The 25,285-nt window shown below is 34.4% G+C and overlaps 6 protein-coding genes across 14 annotated transcripts in view; 2 read left to right on the forward strand and 4 right to left on the reverse strand.

Moving 5' to 3' along the window:
- Nucleotides 1-1,473: 1,473 nt before the first annotated feature.
- On the reverse strand, nucleotides 1,474-3,660 carry LOC139087055 (zinc finger protein 420-like). The gene is made up of 3 exons (XM_070635749.1): nucleotides 3,497-3,660; nucleotides 1,797-3,435; nucleotides 1,474-1,731 (listed from the first exon to the last, which is right to left on the reverse strand). Exons 1-3 carry the CDS (start codon nucleotides 3,602-3,604, stop codon nucleotides 1,571-1,573), a joined length of 1,908 nt encoding a protein of 635 aa, XP_070491850.1. The 5' UTR covers nucleotides 3,605-3,660; the 3' UTR covers nucleotides 1,474-1,570.
- A 17-nt stretch (nucleotides 3,661-3,677) lies between these two features.
- On the forward strand, nucleotides 3,678-4,577 carry LOC139087056 (proteasome assembly chaperone 2). Its single transcript, XM_070635750.1, has 2 exons — nucleotides 3,678-3,857; nucleotides 3,920-4,577. Exons 1-2 carry the CDS (start codon nucleotides 3,723-3,725, stop codon nucleotides 4,499-4,501), a joined length of 717 nt encoding a protein of 238 aa, XP_070491851.1. The 5' UTR covers nucleotides 3,678-3,722; the 3' UTR covers nucleotides 4,502-4,577.
- Nucleotides 4,578-4,631: 54 nt separating this feature from the next.
- Nucleotides 4,632-5,423, forward strand: NC2beta (negative cofactor 2beta). The gene is made up of 2 exons (XM_070635622.1): nucleotides 4,632-4,929; nucleotides 4,993-5,423. The coding sequence occupies exons 1-2, from the start codon at nucleotides 4,704-4,706 to the stop codon at nucleotides 5,280-5,282; spliced, it is 516 nt and encodes a 171-aa protein (XP_070491723.1). The 5' UTR covers nucleotides 4,632-4,703; the 3' UTR covers nucleotides 5,283-5,423.
- Nucleotides 5,327-6,418, reverse strand: LOC139086956 (nucleoside hydrolase-like). Its single transcript, XM_070635621.1, has 2 exons — nucleotides 6,008-6,418; nucleotides 5,327-5,955 (listed from the first exon to the last, which is right to left on the reverse strand). The coding sequence occupies exons 1-2, from the start codon at nucleotides 6,368-6,370 to the stop codon at nucleotides 5,365-5,367; spliced, it is 954 nt and encodes a 317-aa protein (XP_070491722.1). The 5' UTR covers nucleotides 6,371-6,418; the 3' UTR covers nucleotides 5,327-5,364.
- A 72-nt stretch (nucleotides 6,419-6,490) lies between these two features.
- LOC139086971 (pyrimidine-specific ribonucleoside hydrolase RihA-like) lies at nucleotides 6,491-8,156 on the reverse strand. The gene is made up of 3 exons (XM_070635636.1): nucleotides 7,679-8,156; nucleotides 7,501-7,624; nucleotides 6,491-7,425 (listed from the first exon to the last, which is right to left on the reverse strand). The coding sequence occupies exons 1-3, from the start codon at nucleotides 8,033-8,035 to the stop codon at nucleotides 6,953-6,955; spliced, it is 954 nt and encodes a 317-aa protein (XP_070491737.1). The 5' UTR covers nucleotides 8,036-8,156; the 3' UTR covers nucleotides 6,491-6,952.
- A 186-nt stretch (nucleotides 8,157-8,342) lies between these two features.
- Nucleotides 8,343-25,285, reverse strand: part of LOC139086995 (gamma-aminobutyric acid receptor subunit alpha-1) — a 47,071-nt gene continuing 30,128 nt past the window's right edge. For 7 of the 9 annotated variants that reach the window (XM_070635678.1, XM_070635683.1, XM_070635676.1 and 4 more), the window contains 11 exons: nucleotides 15,889-16,304; nucleotides 13,030-13,097; nucleotides 12,714-12,806; nucleotides 12,593-12,630; nucleotides 11,556-11,645; nucleotides 11,152-11,234; nucleotides 11,001-11,079; nucleotides 10,771-10,891; nucleotides 10,418-10,700; nucleotides 9,655-10,032; nucleotides 8,343-9,499 (listed from right to left, as the gene is read on the reverse strand). In XM_070635678.1, the coding sequence (XP_070491779.1) occupies nucleotides 9,420-9,499; nucleotides 9,655-10,032; nucleotides 10,418-10,700; nucleotides 10,771-10,891; nucleotides 11,001-11,079; nucleotides 11,152-11,234; nucleotides 11,556-11,645; nucleotides 12,593-12,630; nucleotides 12,714-12,806; nucleotides 13,030-13,097; nucleotides 15,889-16,304 (1,729 nt within the window). In that variant the 3' untranslated portion in view covers nucleotides 8,343-9,419. Of the gene's footprint in view, nucleotides 9,500-9,654; nucleotides 10,033-10,417; nucleotides 10,701-10,770; nucleotides 10,892-11,000; nucleotides 11,080-11,151; nucleotides 11,235-11,555; nucleotides 11,646-12,592; nucleotides 12,631-12,713; nucleotides 12,807-13,029; nucleotides 13,098-15,888; nucleotides 16,305-24,490; nucleotides 24,632-25,285 lie in introns of those variants that run through there. The other 2 variants (XM_070635684.1, XM_070635679.1) reach the window with 2 other exon arrangements.

Genomic DNA, 25,285 nt, shown 5'->3' on the forward strand with positions numbered 1-25,285 from the left:
CGTTGCTAAGCAAGCGCCAGTTTACCTTTATGTTGATTTCTATGCTAACATTTTGTCATACTTCCTTTTGTACCATAATTTAGTTTTTAATTTATAGTGTTATTGACTCAATTTGTTCTCACTCTTTTTATTTTTATTTTTCAATAATAATCGATTAAGGTACGAAATAATAGACCGTAAATATATGTATCAACTTTTTCTCATTATTACAGCAATTGAAATATTGAATACATATGACGTCACAATAAAGCAATGTGAACTAGAGACCTGTTGAAATTTTCCGTGTGCTGAAGGTTTTAAGCGACTTTCTGATCTAACGAATTTTTTTATTTTGAAAAATAACGAGCTTTTAAAATTTAAAAATATCAAGTTCTTGATGGGCAAATCCGCCAAGTTCAAAAAGTGCCAACATTCGGTTTTTTATAAATTTTTCTTTAAATCAACACTTAGAGTAACATTAAGGTATTAAATCAAGTGTATCAACAACAAATGGACAACTTTTGGTGCTTTCCTGATGCTATAAATCACTTAATAAAGAGAAATTTTGATTTTTCATGCGTTAATCGATCCTGCATCGAAAAAATTATTTTCTAAAAAATTAAAAATTAACTTAATTAGTTACCTAGACGGTATAAGTTGCATTAATTTACGTTTCTGAATTTAAGTTTTATCAATAATTGTCATCTGTAAGTAAGTTAACTTAGTTAATAAGACAAAATTAATAAAAAAGTAGCGTTAATCGATTCTGCACAACCGGTTATTCCAAATCAAATTTATGAAAATTTGGATTGTTTACAAAATTAATTTCACTTAATTAATGATTCTAGCATTTTTTTATCGCGTCTAATAATTGAATTGTGTGATTTAATCTTGGATAAATTATATTGTAAATGAGAACTCCGACTAAAAACGTCTCAAATTAGTTTTTGATGTAAAATTTAACGAATTTTTCGTAGTTCAAAAAAATAAGCAAATTTTTCCAGTTCATGCTTTTAGCGGATTTTCCCTGATGACTTTTTGATTTAACGGATTATTTTATTTTGAAAAATAACGAACTTTTGAAATTTAAAATTTGAACTTTATTTTTGAAAATAACAGTCAAATTTAAAAAATTAATCTAAGGATTTAAAATCAGATTAAAATAATTCCTAAGATTTAATTAATCTCCAGACAGTCAAACTCCGTGTTTAATGTAAATAGTCATAGTGAACTGACAATTAATTCATATGTGTGAAAAAAGTGCGTCAATGATTAATTCAATGTCTCACGCGTAAGTACCTTAAATGATTCCTTTGTGACTGTTAAAGATACAAGAAATTTGAAGGATAAAAATAACTAATCAATTTATGATTGATAGATTGATTTTTATGACTCGACACCTATAACTGTACATGCCTAATGAATATTAATGGAATTGTTTGTATCATATGACTACCTAGATTTAAATATTATGCAAATTAATAGTCAGAACTATCCTTTTGGAACAGCTTTTCTTACTGTTCATAGTTGCACCTAGTTTTTTTATTATTTGACTTTGATCTAAATTCTGCTAAATTCATTTAACATCTGCTCAGACAGCTTTTAGACTTGTTTCAGCATTCTTAACTTTTTGTATTCTTGACTCGCTGCAATCCTTTCGACGACTTCGTCGGTGTGCTAATAAATTGGATAAACACGAGAACCGTGCCAAACACTTTTCGCACTCAAATCGTTTAATTCCTGTATGGATTGCTGTGTTAATAAAATGTTATGTCTAATTAGTTTGATTGATAGGAACGGTTAAATTTCATACTTACTGTGATGTGTTAGCAGGCTCTCACGGTGTGCAAATTCTGCCTTACAATCTTGAAACTTACATTTGAACGGTTTAAGCATTAAATGTATGCGATTATGGACAGTCAGTTGACCTTTCGTACGAAATTTCTTTTGACAAAATCGACATTGATAATTTAGCTCTGCGGTGTGGACTGTCATGTGAACTTTCAAACTTCCAGCTGAATGATAAAACCTTTCACAATGTTCACATTTGTATATTGGATTAGCTCCACAGTCACTCCTTTCATGATCACTTAGAGCTACTTTTGTATTGAAATTACGTCCACATACGGAACAGACAAATGAATATTTCTTAGGCTGATACTTATTCTCGGAATGTGAATACTTTTTATGGCTAAACAGCTTCTCGGGATTATCGAATCGTTTCAGGCAATCCTGAATGTCACAAACTAGACGGTCTGTATGAGACTGAAATTGATGATCTTCCATATCCTCGATAGTTTGAAAATATAAAGTACAGCATGTACATTTGTGAATTAAATTGCCATCTTTCCCATGAACTTTTTCATGTCTTTCAACTGTCTTTGCACTTGTATACTTTTTGGGGCAATATTTGCATTTCCAAACTTGATTCTTTTGTGGTTTGCGGTAGCGGTTTGTATTGTCGTAATTGAAATTACTTAAAACTATTTTATGTTCCTTTTTCAAGTGCTTGACACTGATATTTCTTTTTGAATAGATTTTTGGACATAATTTGCATAAAAACTGGTCATTATCTATTGTTAGGTACTGTAATATTTCAAATTCATCATCAATCATCTCGATGATATTGTCAGTCTCATTAGTTTCCTCAATTGCCTCATAACTTCCTTCAAAGCTTTCATCTAAATATTCAGGTTCATCAATTAATTCCTCAACAATCATTTCCTGTGCATTCTCAGTGTCCGGTTCTTGTTTCTGTTCATTCTCAGTGTACTGATCTTGTTCCTGTACATTCTCAGTCTGTTGATCTTGTTCCTGTACATGTCTAATATCAAAACTCATGAAGTCAAAAACTTCCATTTCCTTTTTTGTAAAGTCCTTCATATTTTGTTGTATATCAGCTTCTGATGGATTTTGACTTTCTGTTATGACAATATATTGATGGTCATCGTATGGCAGTTCCTGTTTCTCTTCTTGTATCAAAACAATCTCTGTTTGGATATCGGAAGTAACTGAATCTTGTTGGACATTTGACGAATCAACGATTATATCAGGTGCTTTTCCTTTTGGACATTTAACACCAGCACGCTTACAAATTTTCTGGTTTGTAAATATAGGAAGTCCACAAGTGTTTGGCCGCACCTTTCGATGCTTAATTAAGTTTCCTACACACGAAAAAGTATGATTACAATTTTCACATGCATATGGCTTAATTTTAGTATGAATTGTGCTGTGAGTGACTAATGTCTCTCGATGACTAAATGCCTTGCCACATTCTTTACATATAAATGGCTTCTCCTTATTATGACTTCGTTCATGTACTGTAAGTTGTCCTTTGCTCGCAAATGGCTTTCCACAATGACTGCATACGAATTTCTTTTTCTCTTGATGTATAGACTTTATGTGTGTCTTTAATGAATGTACTGTGAGGAATCTTGACTGACAAATATCGCAAATCTGTAAGAATAAAGGCATAAATATTAAAAACAATTTTGTGAAGAACAGATTTTCATCTTACATGATTTTTCTCCGTTGAACATCGTGTTTCGGTGTGAATTCTGAGATTATATGATGAGCTTAAGGATATTCCACATTGTGGACATATATATTTCTTTTTATCTTCCATTTTAAGACTATTTTTTAATATTTAATAAAATATTAGGATTTGTTTACCTTTTTAATCGTGTGAATGCACCAAGTTGTGTACCAAAGCATTGTAGGTACGGCTGAATAAAAGCTCAAAAATGACAATCAAAAAATTGCGGAATACTGATTTAAAGGATTTTAAGCTGGTAATAGCTACTGTATCGACTGGAAATGTTGGTCAACTTACAGCAGATATCTTAATTAATTCCCTTAAAATGGAAAAGTATGCTTTGGTAAGTTAAATTAATTTAATTTCATACCAAACACTTTTTGACCAATTTCCGGATCTTTTTAGTTCTATCATCCAGCTATTATTCCAATGATTGGACCGTCGGCTTTTAGTGAAAATCCTAATGAGTTCTCCATAGCCAGTGAATTCTTCGTCTGTGAAAGCAACAAGATTGTATTGCTACAAATCAGAAGTCCAATAACTGCTTTTTACCTGGATAGTCTATTCGATGAAATTCTTGATATTATCAAATCTGAAGGAATCAGTGAAATTATTCAACTATCGTCTGCATTCAGTTTTGAGCAACATTTTGTCCAGAATAGTCCTTTTGAGTTTGTTGACAATGACTTCTTTAAAGAAACTGAGAATCTTACATCCAATTTCAACAAAGCATCAAGACAACAGATTCCTGGATGTGGAATAGCCATTAAACTTCATAATATTGCAACAATGAAACAAATTCCCTCGTTAGTATTATTTAAATATGTCAGTGAAGGAGATAATAAGTTTGATGCAATGCAGTTTGCTGAGAAATTCAATAAGTTACTGGATAACCCAATCGGTGAAAAAGATGGCAAAATTGATCTAAAAATTCCTATTAGCTGGAAGCATATGTTTGGTCATAATGTTAATCTTGATATATATTAGGATAGTATTTAAAATTGTATATCCTTTAAGGGCTTTTAAAGTGATGGGAATAAAATTATTTTCTACTTAAAAAATATTCTCATTTTTTTAACGGTTTTTTTAAAATTCAAAAATTTGTTTACACATAAAATTGAAAAAGTCAATTGAAAAATTTTAAATTCATTTTATTTTAAATAAATCTACTTATTCGCAGTGAATAAATATGTCATTTGTAGATGATGATGACGATTTGTGTCCACCAAATGAAGAAGAGGAATTAAGTCTACCAAGAGCAAGCATTAACAAAATAATTAAAGAAATTGTGCCCACAATTCGAGTAGCAAATGAAAGTAGAGAATTAATCCTTAATTGCTGTACAGAATTCATTCATCTCATCAGTTCTGAAGCTAATGAAATATGTAATCAGAAGAACAAGAAGACAATTAGTGGTAAGTTAATAAATTTTGTGTAATTTGAAGATCCAGTAATAACAAAAAAATTCACTCATCCAGCTGAACATATATTGGAAGGACTGAACAAGCTAGGATTTAGTGACTTCACAAGAGATGCTCTCAATGTTTTAAATGACTGTAAAATGCAAGCAGCAAAGCGTCGTCGACAGAGCACTCGATTAGAAAATTTAGGGATATCAGAAGAAGAATTGTTCAGGCAACAACAAGAACTCATTCGACAAGCTAGAGAACAAATGAACGAAGAGTTTCAACAACAACAGTATGGCTTACAAGCACAAACAATCGAGAATAAGGAAAATTGTGATGATGACGATGATGATGATTACTAATTAACTAAAAATTAGGCCTATAGCTTTTATTTTAATTCATTATCTTTATTGCCTTTTTTTACATTGATAAAAAATTTTACATTTAAATCCCAGAATCTTCATGTCCACAAACCCACAATAAAACTTTTTTAAACATTTCAACATCAATCTCTTCTATAACATAGACATTAGGCTTAGTCAGCAGTTTATGATCTAAAACCATTAATCCACGAGCATATTCACCACTTAATTCTACAGTCGCTGAGTGATGCTTCTTCTTTAAAACCATACTTGGAAATGCAAAGCATGCAATCATATATGCATCACATGGAGTAAAGTTCTTCCTTGATGCTTCGCATTCAATTTTATCCATCAAGTCCATTATGTCACTTCTGACTGTATTTAAAGTACCGAATCTCCATCCATCATGTGGCGTAAATTCACTAGATGACAAGCAAATCTCCCAAGGCAGAATGGTAAGTGGACATTGAGTTTCAGTAAGAACAATTCTTGCAGCTTCTGGATCATACCAGAAATTGAATTCAGCACATCTTGTAACATTTCCAATTCCCATAAAATTTCCACCCATAATATGCAATGCCTTGATTTTGCTGGATATTCTTGGGTACATTTTATACAGCAGTGCGATATTGGTAAGTGGACCGACAGCAAAAATGATGACTTCATTTGGACTCTAAATAATTTGAAATTTAAGGCATGACATCTACAGACATACGGTTCCTTACCTCCTCAATTAAATCCTTCATTGCTTCAACTGCATGCTTCTTTTGGATCAAGTCTAAACTTGGCTTTTCAGATGGTGAGAAGACATCCTTAAGACCATCATTTCCATGATGTGGAGTCATAAAGACAGGCTTTGGAAGGATACTATTTTCAGATCCAGCATAAACCTTAACATCCATACGATTCAGAGTCTTTAAGAGTAGTAAAATATTTTGGCATCCATGGTTTAATACAGTATTTCCAGTCAGGACAGTAACAGCTTGAACATCAAGATTGAATCTTTCTTCACATTTCAGTAAAGTAATCAATGCCCAAGCATCGTCGGTGCCAGCATCAGTATCAAAAATTACTTTTTGCTTTGACATTTTGTACGGGTCGTTAAGGAAAGTATAATCAGCTGTTGATAATTCGAAAGTCACTCAAATACTGAGCTGCTCAGAAATAAAATCAGTATCAGATAGACTTATCAAATAATGAGATAAAAATTCATTGTCAAGAAAACATTTGAGTTTTATTGTATAATTAATTTTTGTCATCAAAATTACATACACACATATACACGCTTTTTAGTCTAGATTTGGCAATTTAATATGGCTTAGTTTTGGCATTGATAAATTTGTAACGGAAATTTAAATTTTGAAAATGAGATGCAGTAATGAGACGCGAAAATAAAAAGTGTTTAAAAATGAAAAGAGGCAAATCCCGATATTTTGTTCTGAACATGATGTATAGTCAGTAGCAACAAAAAATCAATTAAAGCTTATGCTAAACATAAAAATATTAAGAATTGAGCGAGGCAAATGCACTTTTGTTTCACAACGGTCAAACAAAATTCAAAATTAACCAAGTGATGCGAAAAATTTCAAATTAAAATCCAGTAAACATCCATCATGAAATGCAGCGAATACAAAAATAAAAGATTAAAATCTGCTGATATGTCAATAATCTCATAACTCGTCCACTGTATGATTACAAATCCACTTTAAAAAGTTTTTAAATCTTTCAGTGTCAATTTCTTTGATAATTGTTGCATTTGGTTTTTGTTTCTTAAGATGATCCATCACCATCATTGCTCTTGTATGAGTTCCAGCTAATTCAATAGTGATGTGATGTTCTTCACTTCTCTTAATGATCTCAGGAAATATGAATGTTACAGCCAAGAACAAATCACATGGCATCCATTCCTTCCAGCCTTTATAAGCCACTTTTTCAATTGGATCTAAGAACTTGGTATAAATATTGTCATTACTTGACAGTACATTGATCCTAAACTCTTCAAAAGGCATTAACACTGATGATTCAACGCAAGGTTCCCAAGGAAAAACGTAAATTGGGCATTTTGTGTCTGCAAAAACGATATGTGCTGCCTCTGGATCTGAATAAAAATTGAATTCGGCATGTCTTGTAATGTTTCCAACGCCTAAAAGAATAAAAGCGTGTAAAAACAACTTTATCTAATCGGTTTTGATATGCTTGTTAAGAGATTTGTGATTACCTAAGTGATTTCCACCCATGATATGTAGACTCTTGATCTTTGGTATTACATCTGGATACAACTTATAAAGCAAAGCGATATTTGTCAGTGGAGCTGTTGCTATGATGACAATTTCATCAGGATTCTAAAAAGCCAATCTGATTAGTTGATTTATAAAATAAATTGATAATTAACTTACTTCCTCAATGTAATCTCTAATAGCCTCTACAGCATGCTTCTTTTGAACAAGATCATAGCTAGGTTTCTCACTTGAATCGTAAACACCGCTAAATCCATCATCTCCATGAAACTTTTCTTCTTTCTTGTCTGGATCATAAATCAGATGTGATCGTGCACCAGCAAAGACAGGAATATCAGATCTATTACAAACTTCCAGCACTTTCAGAGTATTCCGTACACTATTATGAACATCACAATTGCCATGAACGCATGTGATGGCAATGACATTGAACTTAAATCTTTCTTCCGATCTCAACAATGCAAAAATTGCCCAAGCATCGTCATTTCCAGTATCGCAATCAACAATTACTTTCATGATTAATCGTATGAAGTTAAGAGACGATAGATAAACGTAGTCACAGAAGCACAGTTTGTAATTGACTAACTTAACGTTGTAGAAATGGAACAAAAATATTAAGAAACTCAGATAAAAACGTAAAGTGAAAAAGACGGAAGTTTTTTTGTGTTTATATTCTCAATACTCAATCATATGTTTTCAAGGTCGCTCTCGTTCGATTACCGACTCTCTCTTTATGAGAGAATGGCTTTGTGAGAAAATATATCCAGACCGTACTCGATGAATACTCAATAATTAAAAGAGAAAACAACAGTTTTTGGGTAAGTTAATTGTTATTGTTTATTATACATCAATAAAGTTAGGTATTTTAACAGTTTTACAACATAAATGATCCAGGTAGGACGAATTATCTAGAGTTTGTGGTTAATAGCCCGAACAGCACAATATGTTTGCTAGGACACCATGTTGCCGTATTAATGGTAAGACGCGAAATGTCTTGATCGCGATGTAACGACTCTGCAACGCACTGGATAGCTATCCGGTCAAAATTGATTACTAATTAGAGACTAGTACATAAATCTGTTGCTTGGAGCTTTCTCTTAGATCTATCCCAAGCGACATGATGTGGCTAATTGCATTTTCGACGCAAAAATGGGACGAAATCAGCCGTCACGTTGCCATCAGACCAACTACGTGTCTTGCCATTGACACAGCGACATTGTGTTAATCTAGCGAACACGTTGTGCTGTGTTGCCCGGGTATACAAATGAACACATTTCATAAAAAAGCTGATTTGCGTACTTTAATAATTTTTAAAGGAAGTTCTAAGCCATTGCAAGAGTGTAGCCAAGAAGGGAAAACTGAAGTCAACCATCATACCTGAGCGACACAAATGATGAATGGTAAATATGGACGCCAAACGGAAGCGGCTTCCACTTGGTATAAATAAAAGAGATTTATCGGAGCCTTGAAAGTTCCTTCGCGGAGCCTTCTTCATATGTGTCACTCGGGAAAACTGTGGTCCTCCACAACACACTTGTGTATCGTGGATGGCAGTCGTTAATATTTAAAAGCACAATCCTCTTGCATGACTTAGACAATACACAAACAAAATAATTGGGTGCCAAAAAGAAAACTTTCCATTTCCTTAAAAAAAAGTATCTCCAAAAATAACCAAAGCAATCTCTTTAATGTTTATCTCGATTGATACACTTAATTTCCACATCATCATAAACATGATCTGATTATCGATAGCCATATTATCAAGGTTAATCTATTTAATGATGTCAATTTTTTTTATCATTCGACCTTGAGCTTATTGGACACAAAAAGATGGATATGATGAATAAATATTGATGTCATTGCATGATGAGTTTTTTATTCAGTTGATGTTCCAGTCAAATTAGGCTGGTAGTGTTGAATGAAATGTGTCATGATAGTATAAGAAGAGCCAATAAAGCAAATTCAGAATTCCAAATGAAGCTGAAAAGGACAGGAAAGAAGAAAAGAGAGAGAATATAGTCATTAGGAACTGTAAATGTTCAGCTATTGTTGACACATTTCCGAACAATCAGTTTGCATAAGACCGAAAGATTTTAATGACAATAGCTATATATGGAAAGTTCATTAAAACTTACTGGGAAAAAATACTCTGGCAGCACGATCAATTAATGATACCGAATTGACATGCTTCTTTGAACCAGCATTTGCTTCACGTGCCCTCTGCTTCCTAAACTCATCGTCACCAATAAAACATAACCAAACTTGTTTCCATTTTGGTTTTCTTGGCGGTTCAGTTTGTGTGGTCCTCTCCATTGTTGATAAATGTGAATGCGTTCCTGATTGTGATTCAGAATGTGTTGAATTATAAGCTTCATTGTATATCGGACAGATCATAGAATTACGTAGACGACTATTTAGTATTTTTTGTGGTGAATCTCGTGATGATGCCAATGAATGATTTAGTGTTCCTCCTATTTCTTCGACAGTATCTACATCTTCCCATTCGTCATCATCTAGAAGGATTTAAGGGGTTAGTGAATGGGTTCATTGACACACATACCGGAAGAGCACAGATAGGTTAATCCATTGTTGTCCATAAAGTGTGTCACGTCACATGTCGTGTGCGTATGTCATGGTATCGGTTGGGACTTATCACCGAGATGTGTCGTGGCACTATTAAGTATGGACAACGCTTGGTTAATTGATCGAAATTCCGGAATCAGATCAGTGTGACACAGACTTGATGTCGGAATTAGCTTCAAGGCCAACGTGAATCTGACTTTGTGTCTGATGCGATACCACGTCACGCCAGAGTCACGTCGGCATGATGCGGGATTCCAGATTGATCAATTAACTTGTGCTATTCAGCATAGTAATTAAATGACAAAACATCCATACCAAGATCAGAAATTGGAATCTCCCCGCTCCCAACTTTCGTAAAATAATGAACACCAGCAAACTCCAACAATGTTGCGATGCAGTAGAAGAAGCTCATTAATAAAAACCAATCCAATGCGGTTGCATATCGAACTTTTGGCAAGTCTGTCCTCGAATCCAATGAAATAGTTGAGAGTGTTAAAACAGTTGTTATGCCAAGTCCAACTCTATCACTTGTTGCTTCACGATGTATCCAAAATGATACCCATGATAAGATGACGATGAGGATGCAAGGTACATAAACCTTTTCAGATTGTAGACAGTTAATTAGAATATAATTTATTATCCTTTTCATAATGAATTAGTCAGTATACCTGAATTAAGAAGTAACCAGTATGACGTTGCAAGTTGAATAGCACTTGAAGTGTACTAAAATCACCCTCTCGTCGTCTAAGGGTTAAATTCTCTTGACGAAAACTAATTAAATCAAACTGACTAAGAATGGCATGGCATGAAGACAAGGAACAAAAAAAAGCAAAATGTCATCCAGTTAGACTCGTACCCGAAAAAAAAGGAATTTAGAAGTATCATCATATTTCATTACCTCAACGCCATGCCTGAATCAAAACTTACTGAATTATTGTTGTACCATTCATATACAACTTCCTTGTTTGTGTAAGCATCTTGATAAGGGATTGAAAAGAAAAGTTATGAAGGACATTGCTATGATGAATAATAATCTTTGAGGAACTTACAAGATCCCAAAATGAGCGGACAACTTTGACGGTCCATTGGAAAATTTCTCAGTTGCATTGGACAGCTTGCGCGTATTGTTAGCCTTTCCATTTCCATTTTTTTTTAAAGCATGAACAATTACATTGTTCAAAATATGAAGGAAAAAGAGATTATTTTAGCAACTAAGTAATAAAATGTGTGAAAAGGAAGACGGGGTAGACACGGAATGATTCATTATTTTTCATTTTCAACCCCAAACCATTAGTCTCATGTATGGAAGTACTTTTTTTAATCATGAACAAAAAATATAATTTAAGGATGAAAATGAAAAATCGGAAAGGACAGTAAAGTGATAAATTATATATTTAGGGAACGGAAATATGGTGTGTGGGGGTTAATGAACTTAAATGTTTTGTCATCAGACCTCATTGAGTACAGTATATCTCCATTTTCGGTTAGTCTTAGAAGCTTATTTGGAACTGTTATCGTGTGGATGTGACTCTTTTTTGCATTACTGGAATGATAATTAAAAAGATGCAAAAAGTTACTGAATACGCTAAAGATGCAAAGATTTACTGAATGCACTAAAGATGCAAAGATTTACTGAATGCACTAAAGATGTAAAGATTTACTGAATGCACCCAAGATGCAAAGATTTACTGAACAGACTAATGACGCAAATATTTACTGAATGGACTTAAGATGCAAAGATTTACTGAATGCACTAAAGATGCAGAAATTTACTGGATAAACTAAAAATGCAAAAATTTACTGAATGCACTTAAGATGCAAAGATTTACTGAATACACTAAAGATGCAAAGATTCACTGAATGTACTTAAGATGCAAAAATTTTACTGAATGCACTAAAGATGCAAAGATTTACTGAATGCAATAAAGATGCAAAGATTTACTGAATGCACTAAAGATGCAAAAATTGGGTAAAATTTACTGAATCAATTAAAGATCCTAAGATGTTACTAAGAAGTTACTACGACGCTAGCTATCGTATTCAGCAAATCAAGTGTCAAACAAGAAGCAAGTAACAATATTTCAATAGAAAAAGTCTCAAAATTGATTATGCCAATGACATTAACCAGATAAAATCAATTTACTGTCTGAAGGGCGCATCATAGTTCGCATTCTGAACCTTCACAAACACTTCTCAATTATTCATAAAATTTATAAAGCAAATCGCTTTGATGTTCATTATAAAGGCACAAAATTAATTGACTGAAGAAAATTTATCTAATTGAGGAATTTGCCATAAGAGATTAAATTGACAGACTCAATTATCTATCATCTTGTTGTTTCGATCATCTTATGCTGTCTCTATGCTATGTTACCCACGCATTTTATGCTTGAAATATTTGTAGAACAATTTTCATGCTTGTAAAAAAAATTTTCATCAATGAAGCTTAAAATGCATCCCACATAAAAAAATTCTAAAGGATTAACTTACTAAAAATACGTATCCGGTTTCCACATCCTTTCCAGCATCTTGAAGAATAAAAGAAAATTTTTCAGTGTATTGTTTACAAATGACATTTCAAAAAATAAATTAATGTCCATTATGTTCTCACTTTAATGCTTAGTGACAAGCTTTTAAATGGTGACTTGAAGCTGAGTCTTTTGTCACGCCAATATTGACGAAAATAGCAATCCATTGAATAATCCTTGAAAAGTATAAAGAATAAAGGAATTGACTTAATTAGTTCACAATCTTGTTTAAGTGGGGGAAGTAGGTCAATAGCTTAGACATCCAGGACAATTGAACCTGTTTATTCCACAAAACTTCATTCCTTGATCATCAATGTGTATGAACACATGTGTGGCATCTTATGTCTATTCCCAGTTGAATACTCCCATTCAACATGAGATGCACATTCATATACTCACCATTGCCTTCTCACTAACTGGTCCCATAGATCTTATCAAAATATTTGTTCGAATTTTTGTTGGAATGCCTGAAAAAGAATAAACATTTTGATACATAACATAACTCAGGAATATTAATGTCCTGCATGCACACCGGGGAAGAATAAGGGATGATGTTTTAAAGAAAATATCGCGATACGGACGATAAATTGACAGCTTTTCTTTATGTCATTTTTTAGTTTAAAAATATCAGACATTCATTCAAAAATTCATTTCATCGGAAAAAAAAATCTTTTGTTGTGGTTTTTCCGTGTATAGGGGATAAAAGAGTATGCAAAAAGATTGAGTAGAAAATCATTGAACTATTTTGAATGTCTTAAGCGCATTTTTGATCAGTTGTGTATTTTAGATTGAAACAAGATCCCTGACAGGAAAAGAGCATGCTTTAACGGAACAGAAAGACAATAAACGGTACCTAAAAGCGTTCTCTTTGCGTGTTAGGGGATATACCTTGATTGGCGAGGTACAGCGAGGAACAGAAAATGTATAATTTTAATATGGCACCTTGCCATAAAGTCATGTAACCCCCGTAGGCTCAGAGGAAGGAACACGCGATCATAAATCGTGGGACATGAGTTCGAGTCTCTCTTGGGGTTTGTTTTACGGAATTATACTGGCAAATGGCAAATTTCAATTTGGATCCTAATAATGAGCAATAAAGCAATCATCATGGTGCTGTCAGGGCAACTTTTGTGGACACCGGAGCCAGAATGGCTCCCTAGTGACTATGCTATGCTACTTGAAGAGGGTTTGTCAACCCATCGCTCTCAAGCCTAGACGTTCAATGACATCCTAACCTATAATTTGACAATACTACTTTAGCATCCTAGCGCGTATTATTAATCAAATTTCACCGCAGCACTTTATGCCAACTTGAATTTTGTATAGAATCGACTCAAGACGATTTACGGACTTCTGTTCAAAGGACAGTTCGGTTATTCATCAACGATTTGAGAAAGATTGCTCTAATTGATGAATTTTACTTTAATATTTCACGCATTTAAAATTGATTAAAAATCCCACAAATTTAACTAATATTTGAAAAATTTATAAAGCCTTCTTCATCCCACTACCTTATGACAATTCAGTCAAAATGAAACTATTATTTTAGAAATTCCATAAACAAATAGGCTAAACATAATATTGAATGAAAAATCAATGTTCAACTGATAAGGTCTGTGTCATAACAATAACAGACCATCATATTTAAATCTCGTATGTATGCATGATTTCTTCATGTAAATTTTCTTCCTCTTTTCCGAGAAGAAAAATCAATTTTTTTTCCAACCGTAGCAACGAAAAAAAGAAGAGATTTCCTCTTTTTGTATGTGTACAGCATTCAATAAGTATCATAATAACAATAGTAATGACAAGCTATTTATGAATAAGTACACATGAACGACAAAGTGCCTCTATACACAACAATAAATATGTGTCATTATTTAAAGGAAAATTAAGTCGTATGTGCAGTATTGTCATATTTCAATGCTTATTTTTTTTTACGATGTGAGTTGAAAAAAGACAGCAAGTTCTTTATGGAACTGAATTTTTTATTAGTTTCATGTGTAAGAATGACATTCAAGTTTTTAAATGCTCAAAACAGTGGAATCAATTATTTTGAAGTCTGCGTCTATAAAATGTATTGTTAAGGACCGAACGAAACAGGGGATGGGAAGGATGAAAGAATGACGAATTTCATACTTTAAATTGTAAGGTATTTTTTATTTCCTGGAAATGTGTGACAAAGACGAAAGTATATTGCGTAATAGATGCAGACTGTAGATTTCGATTCGTTTACCCGACCAGCACACAACATAATGCTATCTATGCAATATAACTTAGGTAACAGCCTTTGCAAAGTAGCAAAGTTACTGTTATTGCAAAACGGACGGTATTCAGTTCTAATCAAACTAACTCTTACATTTCATATCAAAAGAACATTATTCAAGCTCCTTTCCTAATTTCGAATGATTAATGCCTACTACTACTACTACTGGAGCCCTACTCCAACTTGGAGTCTAGGTTGCTACGAAATGCTTTCCATCTGACTCTGTTGGTGACTGTAAATGATTGCTACACTCCATATTTTAAATTGTATTGTCTGCTTTACCGTAATGTGGACAACATTTAAGCAGATGTCGAGATCAACTTGAGTTCTAACAAACAATGAGCATGTTTAACATAGGAAGTTGCCTAAGATGTATGCAAATAGGATGCTCAAGCATATTCCTAGGCTACACATGCGAATTTAGGTGAGTATGCTCAAGTCTGTTAGGGTATTTCACTCCAATTCCATAAAAACCAATTAAAATTTGAGTAAATTTTTTCTGCTAGCTCTTGTGAAGTAAAACATTTTATAAAAATTTCAATAGATTCTTAACTGTAGGGACCACAATTTGGTGTCGGTCTCTGCATTAAAGCCTCAAAAGGCCTATGTTGATCGGTTGGTAGCTTTCATTGTAGTCAAAACATTTAAATTGAATTTACTTGAAAGAGACACTTGGGAGTCATTCATATGTGACGTGACATAAAAGATAACATTCTTGACATGACATTCTTAACAAAACTACTTTTGAAAATAGCAGTTTATCGGAAGTGTGACTCAACTGCCTTTTAGTTACAAAATTTACGACAAATCCCCACTATTAAATTCCACAACAATTGCTACACATTTCACAGAAATCTTCTTTAAGGCATCATCAATTGAAGACGAAACAGGAACAAACAAGTAAAAATCCAATAAATCATCAAACAGACATAACAAAAGTAAATAAAATTCAAAGGCAATCGATAAAAAATTTCCATAACTTAGCAACAAACCTTCTCCATGTGTTGGAAGCTGAGAGTTCTCATAGCTCATCAAGAGATTCTCCAGTACAAGTGAAATATTACGACTAACTTGCTTCCTGTCAGCAGACGATGATGATCTTATTTTACGGATTTTATCATCAGCTTCCATATTCTCTTCTATTTGATTATTAATCCTCGTTTCAGCATAATTATCGACTTTCTTACTGTGACTGTATATGTAATATCTCTCTTTTGTCTTTTCCTTCTCGGTCGACATGCTTGTTGTTGGTGCTGATATATCAGATGGCACATAATGTAGCTGATTATGTAAATAAAATTGTTTTTGTTGTTGCTGTTCATATAAATCACTTGATGCTGTTGATAATATATCAGTTAGATTGTAAATTTTTCCCTCATTACGTCTGTCACCATCGTCATTTTCATCGCTGATGATTTTTTATGTTTCACATGTTGATGTTGAGTGATGATTTATGTTGCATGAAAAAAAAGGAGGAATTGGAGAATAAAAGCGGTAATAATTGTTTAAAGAGATGATAATGTGCTTTTAAAAACCTTGTGTTGCTTTTTATGGATCTTTAGAAATAATATATAGACAGTTTTAAGGATTCAAATTGTTTTTGTCATGAGCTATCCGGATAACAATAAGGAATGCTTTTTTTATAACGAGACTTCATTTAAGGTAATTTAAAATCATTTTGTGGAACCTCTTCTATGAACAAATGGTTTGAATTTCTATTGGGGTATGGGGACGTTCGGATGTTACGTAACACTTAGAATTAGATTATTCTAGACCCACAACCCCTTCCCTCCTTTGCCCACTCTCTTGAATTCCATACCAAAATTGTTCATCCCACTTCCTCCCTCTTCCTAACCGTCACATAACCTCAAAACATACCCCTAAGGTTGCTTATGTTTGATCGTGTTGCTGTGGCTTCGGTATTCACTCATGCTCAAATGGTTTTCATTCTTTAGATGGACAAAGAGAATATTGAATCAAATTAAGCATGGAATTCCTCACAGAATTTGCTAGACACAAGGGTTTGAAGAAAAGGAAGAGGAACAATAAATTTGTTAGGTAAAATTGACATAAAAGAAAGTTCAAGTATTAGGACTTTTTGGGGGATATTAGGAATAATTGTTTCAAATTAGAAATGAATTGAGTAGCACAAGTTGCCTAATCTATTTAAATTCATGTACCAGGGCGATGATTTAGCGATTTGAAGTGTTCAGGAAGGGCACAGAAAAGTTTTTAGCAGTTTGGATTGTTCAGGAATGGCACAGAAAAGTTTTTAGCAGTTTGGATTGTTCAGGAATGGCACAGAAAAGTTTTTAGCAGTTTGGATTGTTCAGGAATGGCACAGAAAAGTTTTTAGCAAATTGGATTGTTCAGGAAGGGCACAGAAAAGTTTTTAGCAGTTTGGATTGTTCAGGAAGGGCACAGAAAAGTTTTTAGCAGTTTGGATTGTTCAGGAAGGGCACAGAAAAGTTTTTAGCAGTTTGGATTGTTCAGGAATGGCACAGAAAAGTTTTTAGCAGTTTGGATTGTTCAGGAATGGCACAGAAAAGTTTTTAGCAGTTTGGATTGTTCAGGAATGGCACAGAAAAGTTTTTAGCAGTTTGGATTGTTCAGGAATGGCACAGAAAAGTTTTTAGCAGTTTGGATTGTTCAGGAAGGGCACAGAAAAGTTTTTAGCAGTTTGGATTGTTCAGGAATGGCACAGAAAAGTTTTTAGCAGTTTGGATTGTTCAGGAATGGCACAGAAAAGTTTTTAGCAGTTTGGATTGTTCAGGAATGGCACAGAAAAGTTTTTAGCAGTTTGGATTGTTCAGGAAGGGCACAGAAAAGTTTTTAGCAGTTTGGATTGTTCAGGAATGGCACAGAAAAGTTTTTAGCAGTTTGGATTGTTCAGGAATGGCACAGAAAAGTTTTTAGCAGTTTGGATTGTTCAGAAATAGCACAGAAAAGTTTTTAGCAGTTTGGATTGTTCAGGAATGGCACAGAAAAGTTTTTAGCAGTTTGGATTGTTCAGGAAGGGCACAGAAAAGTTTTTAGCAGTTTGGATTGTTCAGGAATGGCACAGAAAAGTTTTTAGCAGTTTGGATTGTTCAGGAATGGCACAGAAAAGTTTTTAGCAGTTTGGATTGTTCAGGAATGGCACAGAAAAGTTTTTAGCAGTTTGGATTGTTCAGGAATGGCACAGAAAAGTTTTTAGCAGTTTGGATTGTTCAGGAATGGCACAGAAAAGTTTTTAGCAGTTTGGATTGTTCAGGAATGGCACAGAAAAGTTTTAAGCAGTTTGGATTGTTCAGGAATGGCACAGAAAAGTTTTTAGCAGTTTGGATTGTTCAGGAAGGGCACAGAAAAGTTTTTAGCAGTTTGGATTGTTCAGGAAGGGCACAGAAAAGTTTTTAGCAGTTTGGATTGTTCAGGAATGGCACAGAAAAGTTTTTAGCAGTTTGGATTGTTCAGAAATAGCACAGAAAAGTTTTTAGCAGTTTGGATTGTTCAGGAATGGCACAGAAAAGTTTTTAGCAGTTTGGATTGTTCAGGAATAGCACAGAAAAGTTTTTAGCAGTTTGGATTGTTCAGGAAGGGCACAGAAAAGTTTTTAGCAGTTTGGATTGTTCAGAAATAGCACAGAAAAGTTTTTAGCAGTTTGGATTGTTCAGGAATGGCACAGAAAAGTTTTTAGCAGTTTGGATTGTTCAGGAATAGCACAGAAAAGTTTTTAGCAGTTTGGATTGTTCAGGAAGGGCACAGAAAAGTTTTTAGCAGTTTGGATTGTTCAGGAATGGCACAGAAAAGTTTTTAGCAGTTTGGATTGTTCAGGAATGGCACAGAAATGGCACAGAAAAGTTTTTAGCAGTTTGGATTGTTCAGGAATAGCACAGAAAAGTTTTTAGCAGTTTGGATTGTTCAGGAATGGCACAGAAAAGTTTTTAGCAGTTTGGATTGTTCAGGAAGGGCACAGAAAAGTTTTTAGCAGTTTGGATTGTTCAGGAATGGCACAGAAAAGTTTTTAGCAGTTTGGATTGTTCAGGAATGGCACAGAAAAGTTTTTAGCAGTTTGGATTGTTCAGGAAGGGCACAGAAAAGTTTTTAGCAGTTTGGATTGTTCAGGAATGGCACAGAAAAGTTTTTAGCAAATTGGATTGTTCAGGAAGGGCACAGAAAAGTTTTTAGCAGTTTGGATTGTTCAGGAAGGGCACAGAAAAGTTTTTAGCAGTTTGGATTGTTCAGGAAGGGCACAGAAAAGTTTTTAGCAGTTTGGATTGTTCAGGAATGGCACAGAAAAGTTTTTAGCAGTTTGGATTGTTCAGGAATGGCACAGAAAAGTTTTTAGCAGTTTGGATTGTTCAGGAATGGCACAGAAAAGTTTTTAGCAGTTTGGATTGTTCAGGAATGGCACAGAAAAGTTTTTAGCAGTTTGGATTGTTCAGGAATGGCACAGAAAAGTTTTTAGCAGTTTGGATTGTTCAGGAATGGCACAGAAAAGTTTTTAGCAGTTTGGATTGTTCAGGAATGGCACAGAAAAGTTTTTAGCAGTTTGGATTGTTCAGAAATAGCACAGAAAAGTTTTTAGCAGTTTGGATTGTTCAGGAATGGCACAGAAAAGTTTTTAGCAGTTTGGATTGTTCAGGAAGGGCACAGAAAAGTTTTTAGCAGTTTGGATTGTTCAGGAATGGCACAGAAAAGTTTTTAGCAGTTTGGATTGTTCAGGAATGGCACAGAAAAGTTTTTAGCAGTTTGGATTGTTCAGGAATGGCACAGAAAAGTTTTTAGCAGTTTGGATTGTTCAGGAATGGCACAGAAAAGTTTTTAGCAGTTTGGATTGTTCAGGAAGGGCACAGAAAAGTTTTTAGCAGTTTGGATTGTTCAGGAATGGCACAGAAAAGTTTTTAGCAGTTTGGATTGTTCAGGAATGGCACAGAAAAGTTTTTAGCAGTTTGGATTGTTCAGAAATAGCACAGAAAAGTTTTTAGCAGTTTGGATTGTTCAGGAATGGCACAGAAAAGTTTTTAGCAGTTTGGATTGTTCAGGAAGGGCACAGAAAAGTTTTTAGCAGTTTGGATTGTTCAGGAATGGCACAGAAAAGTTTTTAGCAGTTTGGATTGTTCAGGAATGGCACAGAAAAGTTTTTAGCAGTTTGGATTGTTCAGGAATGGCACAGAAAAGTTTTTAGCAGTTTGGATTGTTCAGGAATGGCACAGAAAAGTTTTTAGCAGTTTGGATTGTTCAGGAATGGCACAGAAAAGTTTTTAGCAGTTTGGATTGTTCAGGAATGGCACAGAAAAGTTTTTAGCAGTTTGGATTGTTCAGGAAGGGCACAGAAAAGTTTTTAGCAGTTTGGATTGTTCAGGAATGGCACAGAAAAGTTTTTAGCAGTTTGGATTGTTCAGGAATGGCACAGAAAAGTTTTTAGCAGTTTGGATTGTTCAGGAATGGCACAGAAAAGTTTTTAGCAGTTTGGATTGTTCAGGAATGGCACAGAAAAGTTTTTAGCAGTTTGGATTGTTCAGGAATGGCACAGAAAAGTTTTTAGCAGTTTGGATTGTTCAGGAATGGCACAGAAAAGTTTTTAGCAGTTTGGATTGTTCAGGAATGGCACAGAAAAGTTTTTAGCAGTTTGGATTGTTCAGGAATGGCACAGAAAAGTTTTTAGCAGTTTGGATTGTTCAGGAATGGCACAGAAAAGTTTTTAGCAGTTTGGATTGTTCAGGAAGGGCACAGAAAAGTTTTTAGCAGTTTGGATTGTTCAGGAATGGCACAGAAAAGTTTTTAGCAGTTTGGATTGTTCAGGAATGGCACAGAAAAGTTTTTAGCAGTTTGGATTGTTCAGAAATAGCACAGAAAAGTTTTTAGCAGTTTGGATTGTTCAGGAATGGCACAGAAAAGTTTTTAGCAGTTTGGATTGTTCAGGAAGGGCACAGAAAAGTTTTTAGCAGTTTGGATTGTTCAGGAATGGCACAGAAAAGTTTTTAGCAGTTTGGATTGTTCAGGAATGGCACAGAAAAGTTTTTAGCAGTTTGGATTGTTCAGGAATGGCACAGAAAAGTTTTTAGCAGTTTGGATTGTTCAGGAATGGCACAGAAAAGTTTTTAGCAGTTTGGATTGTTCAGGAATGGCACAGAAAAGTTTTTAGCAGTTTGGATTGTTCAGGAAGGGCACAGAAAAGTTTTTAGCAGTTTGGATTGTTCAGGAATGGCACAGAAAAGTTTTTAGCAGTTTGGATTGTTCAGGAATGGCACAGAAAAGTTTTTAGCAGTTTGGATTGTTCAGAAATGGCACAGAAAAGTTTTTAGCAGTTTGGATTGTTCAGGAATGGCACAGAAAAGTTTTTAGCAGTTTGGATTGTTCAGGAATGGCACAGAAAAGTTTTTAGCAGTTTGGATTGTTCAGGAATGGCACAGAAAAGTTTTTAGCAGTTTGGATTGTTCAGGAATGGCACAGAAAAGTTTTTAGCAGTTTGGATTGTTCAGGAATGGCACAGAAAAGTTTTTAGCAGTTTGGATTGTTCAGGAATGGCACAGAAAAGTTTTTAGCAGTTTGGATTGTTCAGGAATGGCACAGAAAAGTTTTTAGCAGTTTGGATTGTTCAGGAATGGCACAGAAAAGTTTTAAGCAGTTTGGATTGTTCAGGAATGGCACAGAAAAGTTTTTAGCAGTTTGGATTGTTCAGGAATGGCACAGAAAAGTTTTTAGCAGTTTGGATTGTTCAGGAAGGGCACAGAAAAGTTTTTAGCAGTTTGGATTGTTCAGGAATGGCACAGAAAAGTTTTTAGCAGTTTGGATTGTTCAGAAATAGCACAGAAAAGTTTTTAGCAGTTTGGATTGTTCAGGAATGGCACAGAAAAGTTTTTAGCAGTTTGGATTGTTCAGGAATGGCACAGAAAAGTTTTTAGCAGTTTGGATTGTTCAGGAAGGGCACAGAAAAGTTTTTAGCAGTTTGGATTGTTCAGAAATAGCACAGAAAAGTTTTTAGCAGTTTGGATTGTTCAGGAATGGCACAGAAAAGTTTTTAGCAGTTTGGATTGTTCAGGAATAGCACAGAAAAGTTTTTAGCAGTTTGGATTGTTCAGGAAGGGCACAGAAAAGTTTTTAGCAGTTTGGATTGTTCAGGAATGGCACAGAAAAGTTTTTAGCAGTTTGGATTGTTCAGGAATGGCACAGAAATGGCACAGAAAAGTTTTTAGCAGTTTGGATTGTTCAGGAAGGGCACAGAAAAGTTTTTAGCAGTTTGGATTGTTCAGGAATGGCACAGAAAAGTTTTTAGCAGTTTGGATTGTTCAGGAATGGCACAGAAAAGTTTTTAGCAGTTTGGATTGTTCAGGAATGGCACAGAAAAGTTTTTAGCAGTTTGGATTGTTCAGGAATGGCACAGAAAAGTTTTTAGCAGTTTGGATTGTTCAGGAATGGCACAGAAAAGTTTTTAGCAGTTTGGATTGTTCAGGAATGGCACAGAAAAGTTTTTAGCAGTTTGGATTGTTCAGGAATGGCACAGAAAAGTTTTTAGCAGTTTGGATTGTTCAGGAAGGGCACAGAAAAGTTTTTAGCAGTTTGGATTGTTCAGGAATGGCACAGAAAAGTTTTTAGCAGTTTGGATTGTTCAGGAATGGCACAGAAAAGTTTTTAGCAGTTTGGATTGTTCAGGAATGGCACAGAAAAGTTTTTAGCAGTTTGGATTGTTCAGGAATGGCACAGAAAAGTTTTTAGCAGTTTGGATTGTTCAGGAATGGCACAGAAAAGTTTTTAGCAGTTTGGATTGTTCAGGAATGGCACAGAAAAGTTTTTAGCAGTTTGGATTGTTCAGGAATGGCACAGAAAAGTTTTTAGCAGTTTGGATTGTTCAGAAATAGCACAGAAAAGTTTTTAGCAGTTTGGATTGTTCAGGAATGGCACAGAAAAGTTTTTAGCAGTTTGGATTGTTCAGGAAGGGCACAGAAAAGTTTTTAGCAGTTTGGATTGTTCAGGAATGGCACAGAAAAGTTTTTAGCAGTTTGGATTGTTCAGGAATGGCACAGAAAAGTTTTTAGCAGTTTGGATTGTTCAGGAATGGCACAGAAAAGTTTTTAGCAGTTTGGATTGTTCAGGAATGGCACAGAAAAGTTTTTAGCAGTTTGGATTGTTCAGGAAGGGCACAGAAAAGTTTTTAGCAGTTTGGATTGTTCAGGAATGGCACAGAAAAGTTTTTAGCAGTTTGGATTGTTCAGGAATGGCACAGAAAAGTTTTTAGCAGTTTGGATTGTTCAGAAATAGCACAGAAAAGTTTTTAGCAGTTTGGATTGTTCAGGAATGGCACAGAAAAGTTTTTAGCAGTTTGGATTGTTCAGGAAGGGCACAGAAAAGTTTTTAGCAGTTTGGATTGTTCAGGAATGGCACAGAAAAGTTTTTAGCAGTTTGGATTGTTCAGGAATGGCACAGAAAAGTTTTTAGCAGTTTGGATTGTTCAGGAATGGCACAGAAAAGTTTTTAGCAGTTTGGATTGTTCAGGAATGGCACAGAAAAGTTTTTAGCAGTTTGGATTGTTCAGGAATGGCACAGAAAAGTTTTTAGCAGTTTGGATTGTTCAGGAATGGCACAGAAAAGTTTTTAGCAGTTTGGATTGTTCAGGAATGGCACAGAAAAGTTTTTAGCAGTTTGGATTGTTCAGGAATGGCACAGAAAAGTTTTTAGCAGTTTGGATTGTTCAGGAAGGGCACAGAAAAGTTTTTAGCAGTTTGGATTGTTCAGGAAGGGCACAGAAAAGTTTTTAGCAGTTTGGATTGTTCAGGAATGGCACAGAAAAGTTTTTAGCAGTTTGGATTGTTCAGGAATGGCACAGAAAAGTTTTTAGCAGTTTGGATTGTTCAGGAATGGCACAGAAAAGTTTTTAGCAGTTTGGATTGTTCAGGAATGGCACAGAAAAGTTTTTAGCAAATTGGATTGTTCAGGAATGGCACAGAAAAGTTTTTAGCAGTTTGGATTGTTCAGGAATGGCACAGAAAAGTTTTTAGCAGTTTGGATTGTTCAGGAATGGCACAGAAAAGTTTTTAGCAGTTTGGATTGTTCAGGAATAGCACAGAAAAGTTTTTAGCAGTTTGGATTGTTCAGGAATGGCACAGAAAAGTTTTTAGCAGTTTGGATTGTTCAGGAATAGCACAGAAAAGTTTTTAGCGGTTTGGATTGTTCAGAAATGGCACAGAAAAGTTTTTAGCAGTTTGGATTGTTCAGGAATAGCACAGAAAAGTTTTTAGCAGTTTGGATTGTTCAGGAATGGCACAGAAAAGTTTTTAGCAGTTTGGATTGTTCAGGAATAGCACAGAAAAGTTTTTAGCAGTTTGGATTGTTCAGGAATGGCACAGAAAAGTTTTTAGCAGTTTGGATTGTTCAGGAATGGGTCGGATGAAAGAAGATGAAAGCAGATGAAGTGTGTCAATGCCTTGGACAGAGGCTACACAGAATTGGAAGCCTTTGTCTCGGTTTCGAGAACTCTTAATACCTTACTATTGAGGGACTTAAGCAGCAATTAAAACACCAAATCTTATCTTAGCTTCTTAAATGTTCATGTCTTCATACTGATTCATTTTTGGATCTTTTCAACAGATATGACATCATCATCCTAATACTCACCAATCTCAAATAAAAAGAAGACTTGAAGAAGACTCAATTGGAAACTTTCTAATTGTTTACTCTTTAGAACCAATATTATCATATGACTTTTTTTCTCTATATCCATCAAACCTCAGACCAAAAGTTCAATGGAACTAATTTGTCAATTGTGTCTACAAGTCGAGAACAAATAATTTTAATTCATCAAGATTTGAAATCAAGTTAGATATCAAGAGATAAGATTATCTTGAGATTATCTTCTTGAATAAAAGTTTCGTCTTTTTTTGGTAAACTTGTCAATGTTAATGAACTTTTATTGTGGTTGAAGTATCTCGAGGCAATGTGGATATTTTTATAATATAGATGTTGATGAGACATTTTCAAGCAATATATGGAGAAAAGTTTTTGGGAATTCTTCTACATATTAAAGAATTTTTTTGATGAAAATACTTTTGATATTAGACAATTTTTTTGTCAATTAAGGCTTCCGATGAGAAATTGCTAAGCTTGGGTATGAGAATATGTAGAATGTATAGGGAATTTTCAGCAAAAAATTAATTCTAATTGAGTATGTTGTGTTAGTGTCCTCAGACCAGTGTCACTCTAGTGTTTCGACTTGAAATCAGTGACTTGTTAACCTGTCAATGGAATATTATTGGGAATGCAGTAGTAAAGGTTATACTAAATATACATAATTTAAAAATGGTACTTTGTCATATAGTCCAGTATCCCCCATTAGCTTAGTAGTAAGAGCATGCGACTGGAAAGCTGTAGGACGTAGGTTCGTGTTCCACTAGAGATCGCTTGATAGAAATC

Source organism: Chironomus tepperi, unplaced genomic scaffold (assembly GCF_022539635.2).
Source record: "Chironomus tepperi strain 1889 unplaced genomic scaffold, CSIRO-AGI_Ctep_v1 contig_93, whole genome shotgun sequence".
Classification (NCBI taxonomy): domain Eukaryota; kingdom Metazoa; phylum Arthropoda; class Insecta; order Diptera; family Chironomidae; genus Chironomus; species Chironomus tepperi.

Bases quoted from the DNA above. Each gene is read 5' to 3' on its own strand.
- LOC139087055 (XM_070635749.1), bottom strand. From the start codon at position 3,604: ATGGAAGATAAAAAGAAATATATATGTCCACAATGTGGAATATCCTTA. The intron at 3,436-3,496 runs GTAAGATGAAAA...TTATTCTTACAG, and splicing joins GTTCAACGGAGAAAAATCAT to ATTTGCGATATTTGTCAGTC. The intron at 1,732-1,796 runs GTAAGTATGAAA...TTATTAACACAG, and splicing joins GAGCCTGCTAACACATCACA to CAATCCATACAGGAATTAAA.
- LOC139087056 (XM_070635750.1), top strand. From the start codon at position 3,723: ATGACAATCAAAAAATTGCGGAATACTGATTTAAAGGATTTTAAGCTG. The intron at 3,858-3,919 runs GTAAGTTAAATT...GGATCTTTTTAG, and splicing joins AAATGGAAAAGTATGCTTTG to TTCTATCATCCAGCTATTAT.
- NC2beta (XM_070635622.1), top strand. From the start codon at position 4,704: ATGTCATTTGTAGATGATGATGACGATTTGTGTCCACCAAATGAAGAA. The intron at 4,930-4,992 runs GTAAGTTAATAA...TCACTCATCCAG, and splicing joins GAACAAGAAGACAATTAGTG to CTGAACATATATTGGAAGGA.
- LOC139086956 (XM_070635621.1), bottom strand. From the start codon at position 6,370: ATGTCAAAGCAAAAAGTAATTTTTGATACTGATGCTGGCACCGACGAT. The intron at 5,956-6,007 runs GTAAGGAACCGT...CAAATTATTTAG, and splicing joins TGAAGGATTTAATTGAGGAG to AGTCCAAATGAAGTCATCAT.
- LOC139086971 (XM_070635636.1), bottom strand. From the start codon at position 8,035: ATGAAAGTAATTGTTGATTGCGATACTGGAAATGACGATGCTTGGGCA. The intron at 7,625-7,678 runs GTAAGTTAATTA...TTGGCTTTTTAG, and splicing joins TTAGAGATTACATTGAGGAA to AATCCTGATGAAATTGTCAT. The intron at 7,426-7,500 runs GTAATCACAAAT...TTATTCTTTTAG, and splicing joins CATGGGTGGAAATCACTTAG to GCGTTGGAAACATTACAAGA.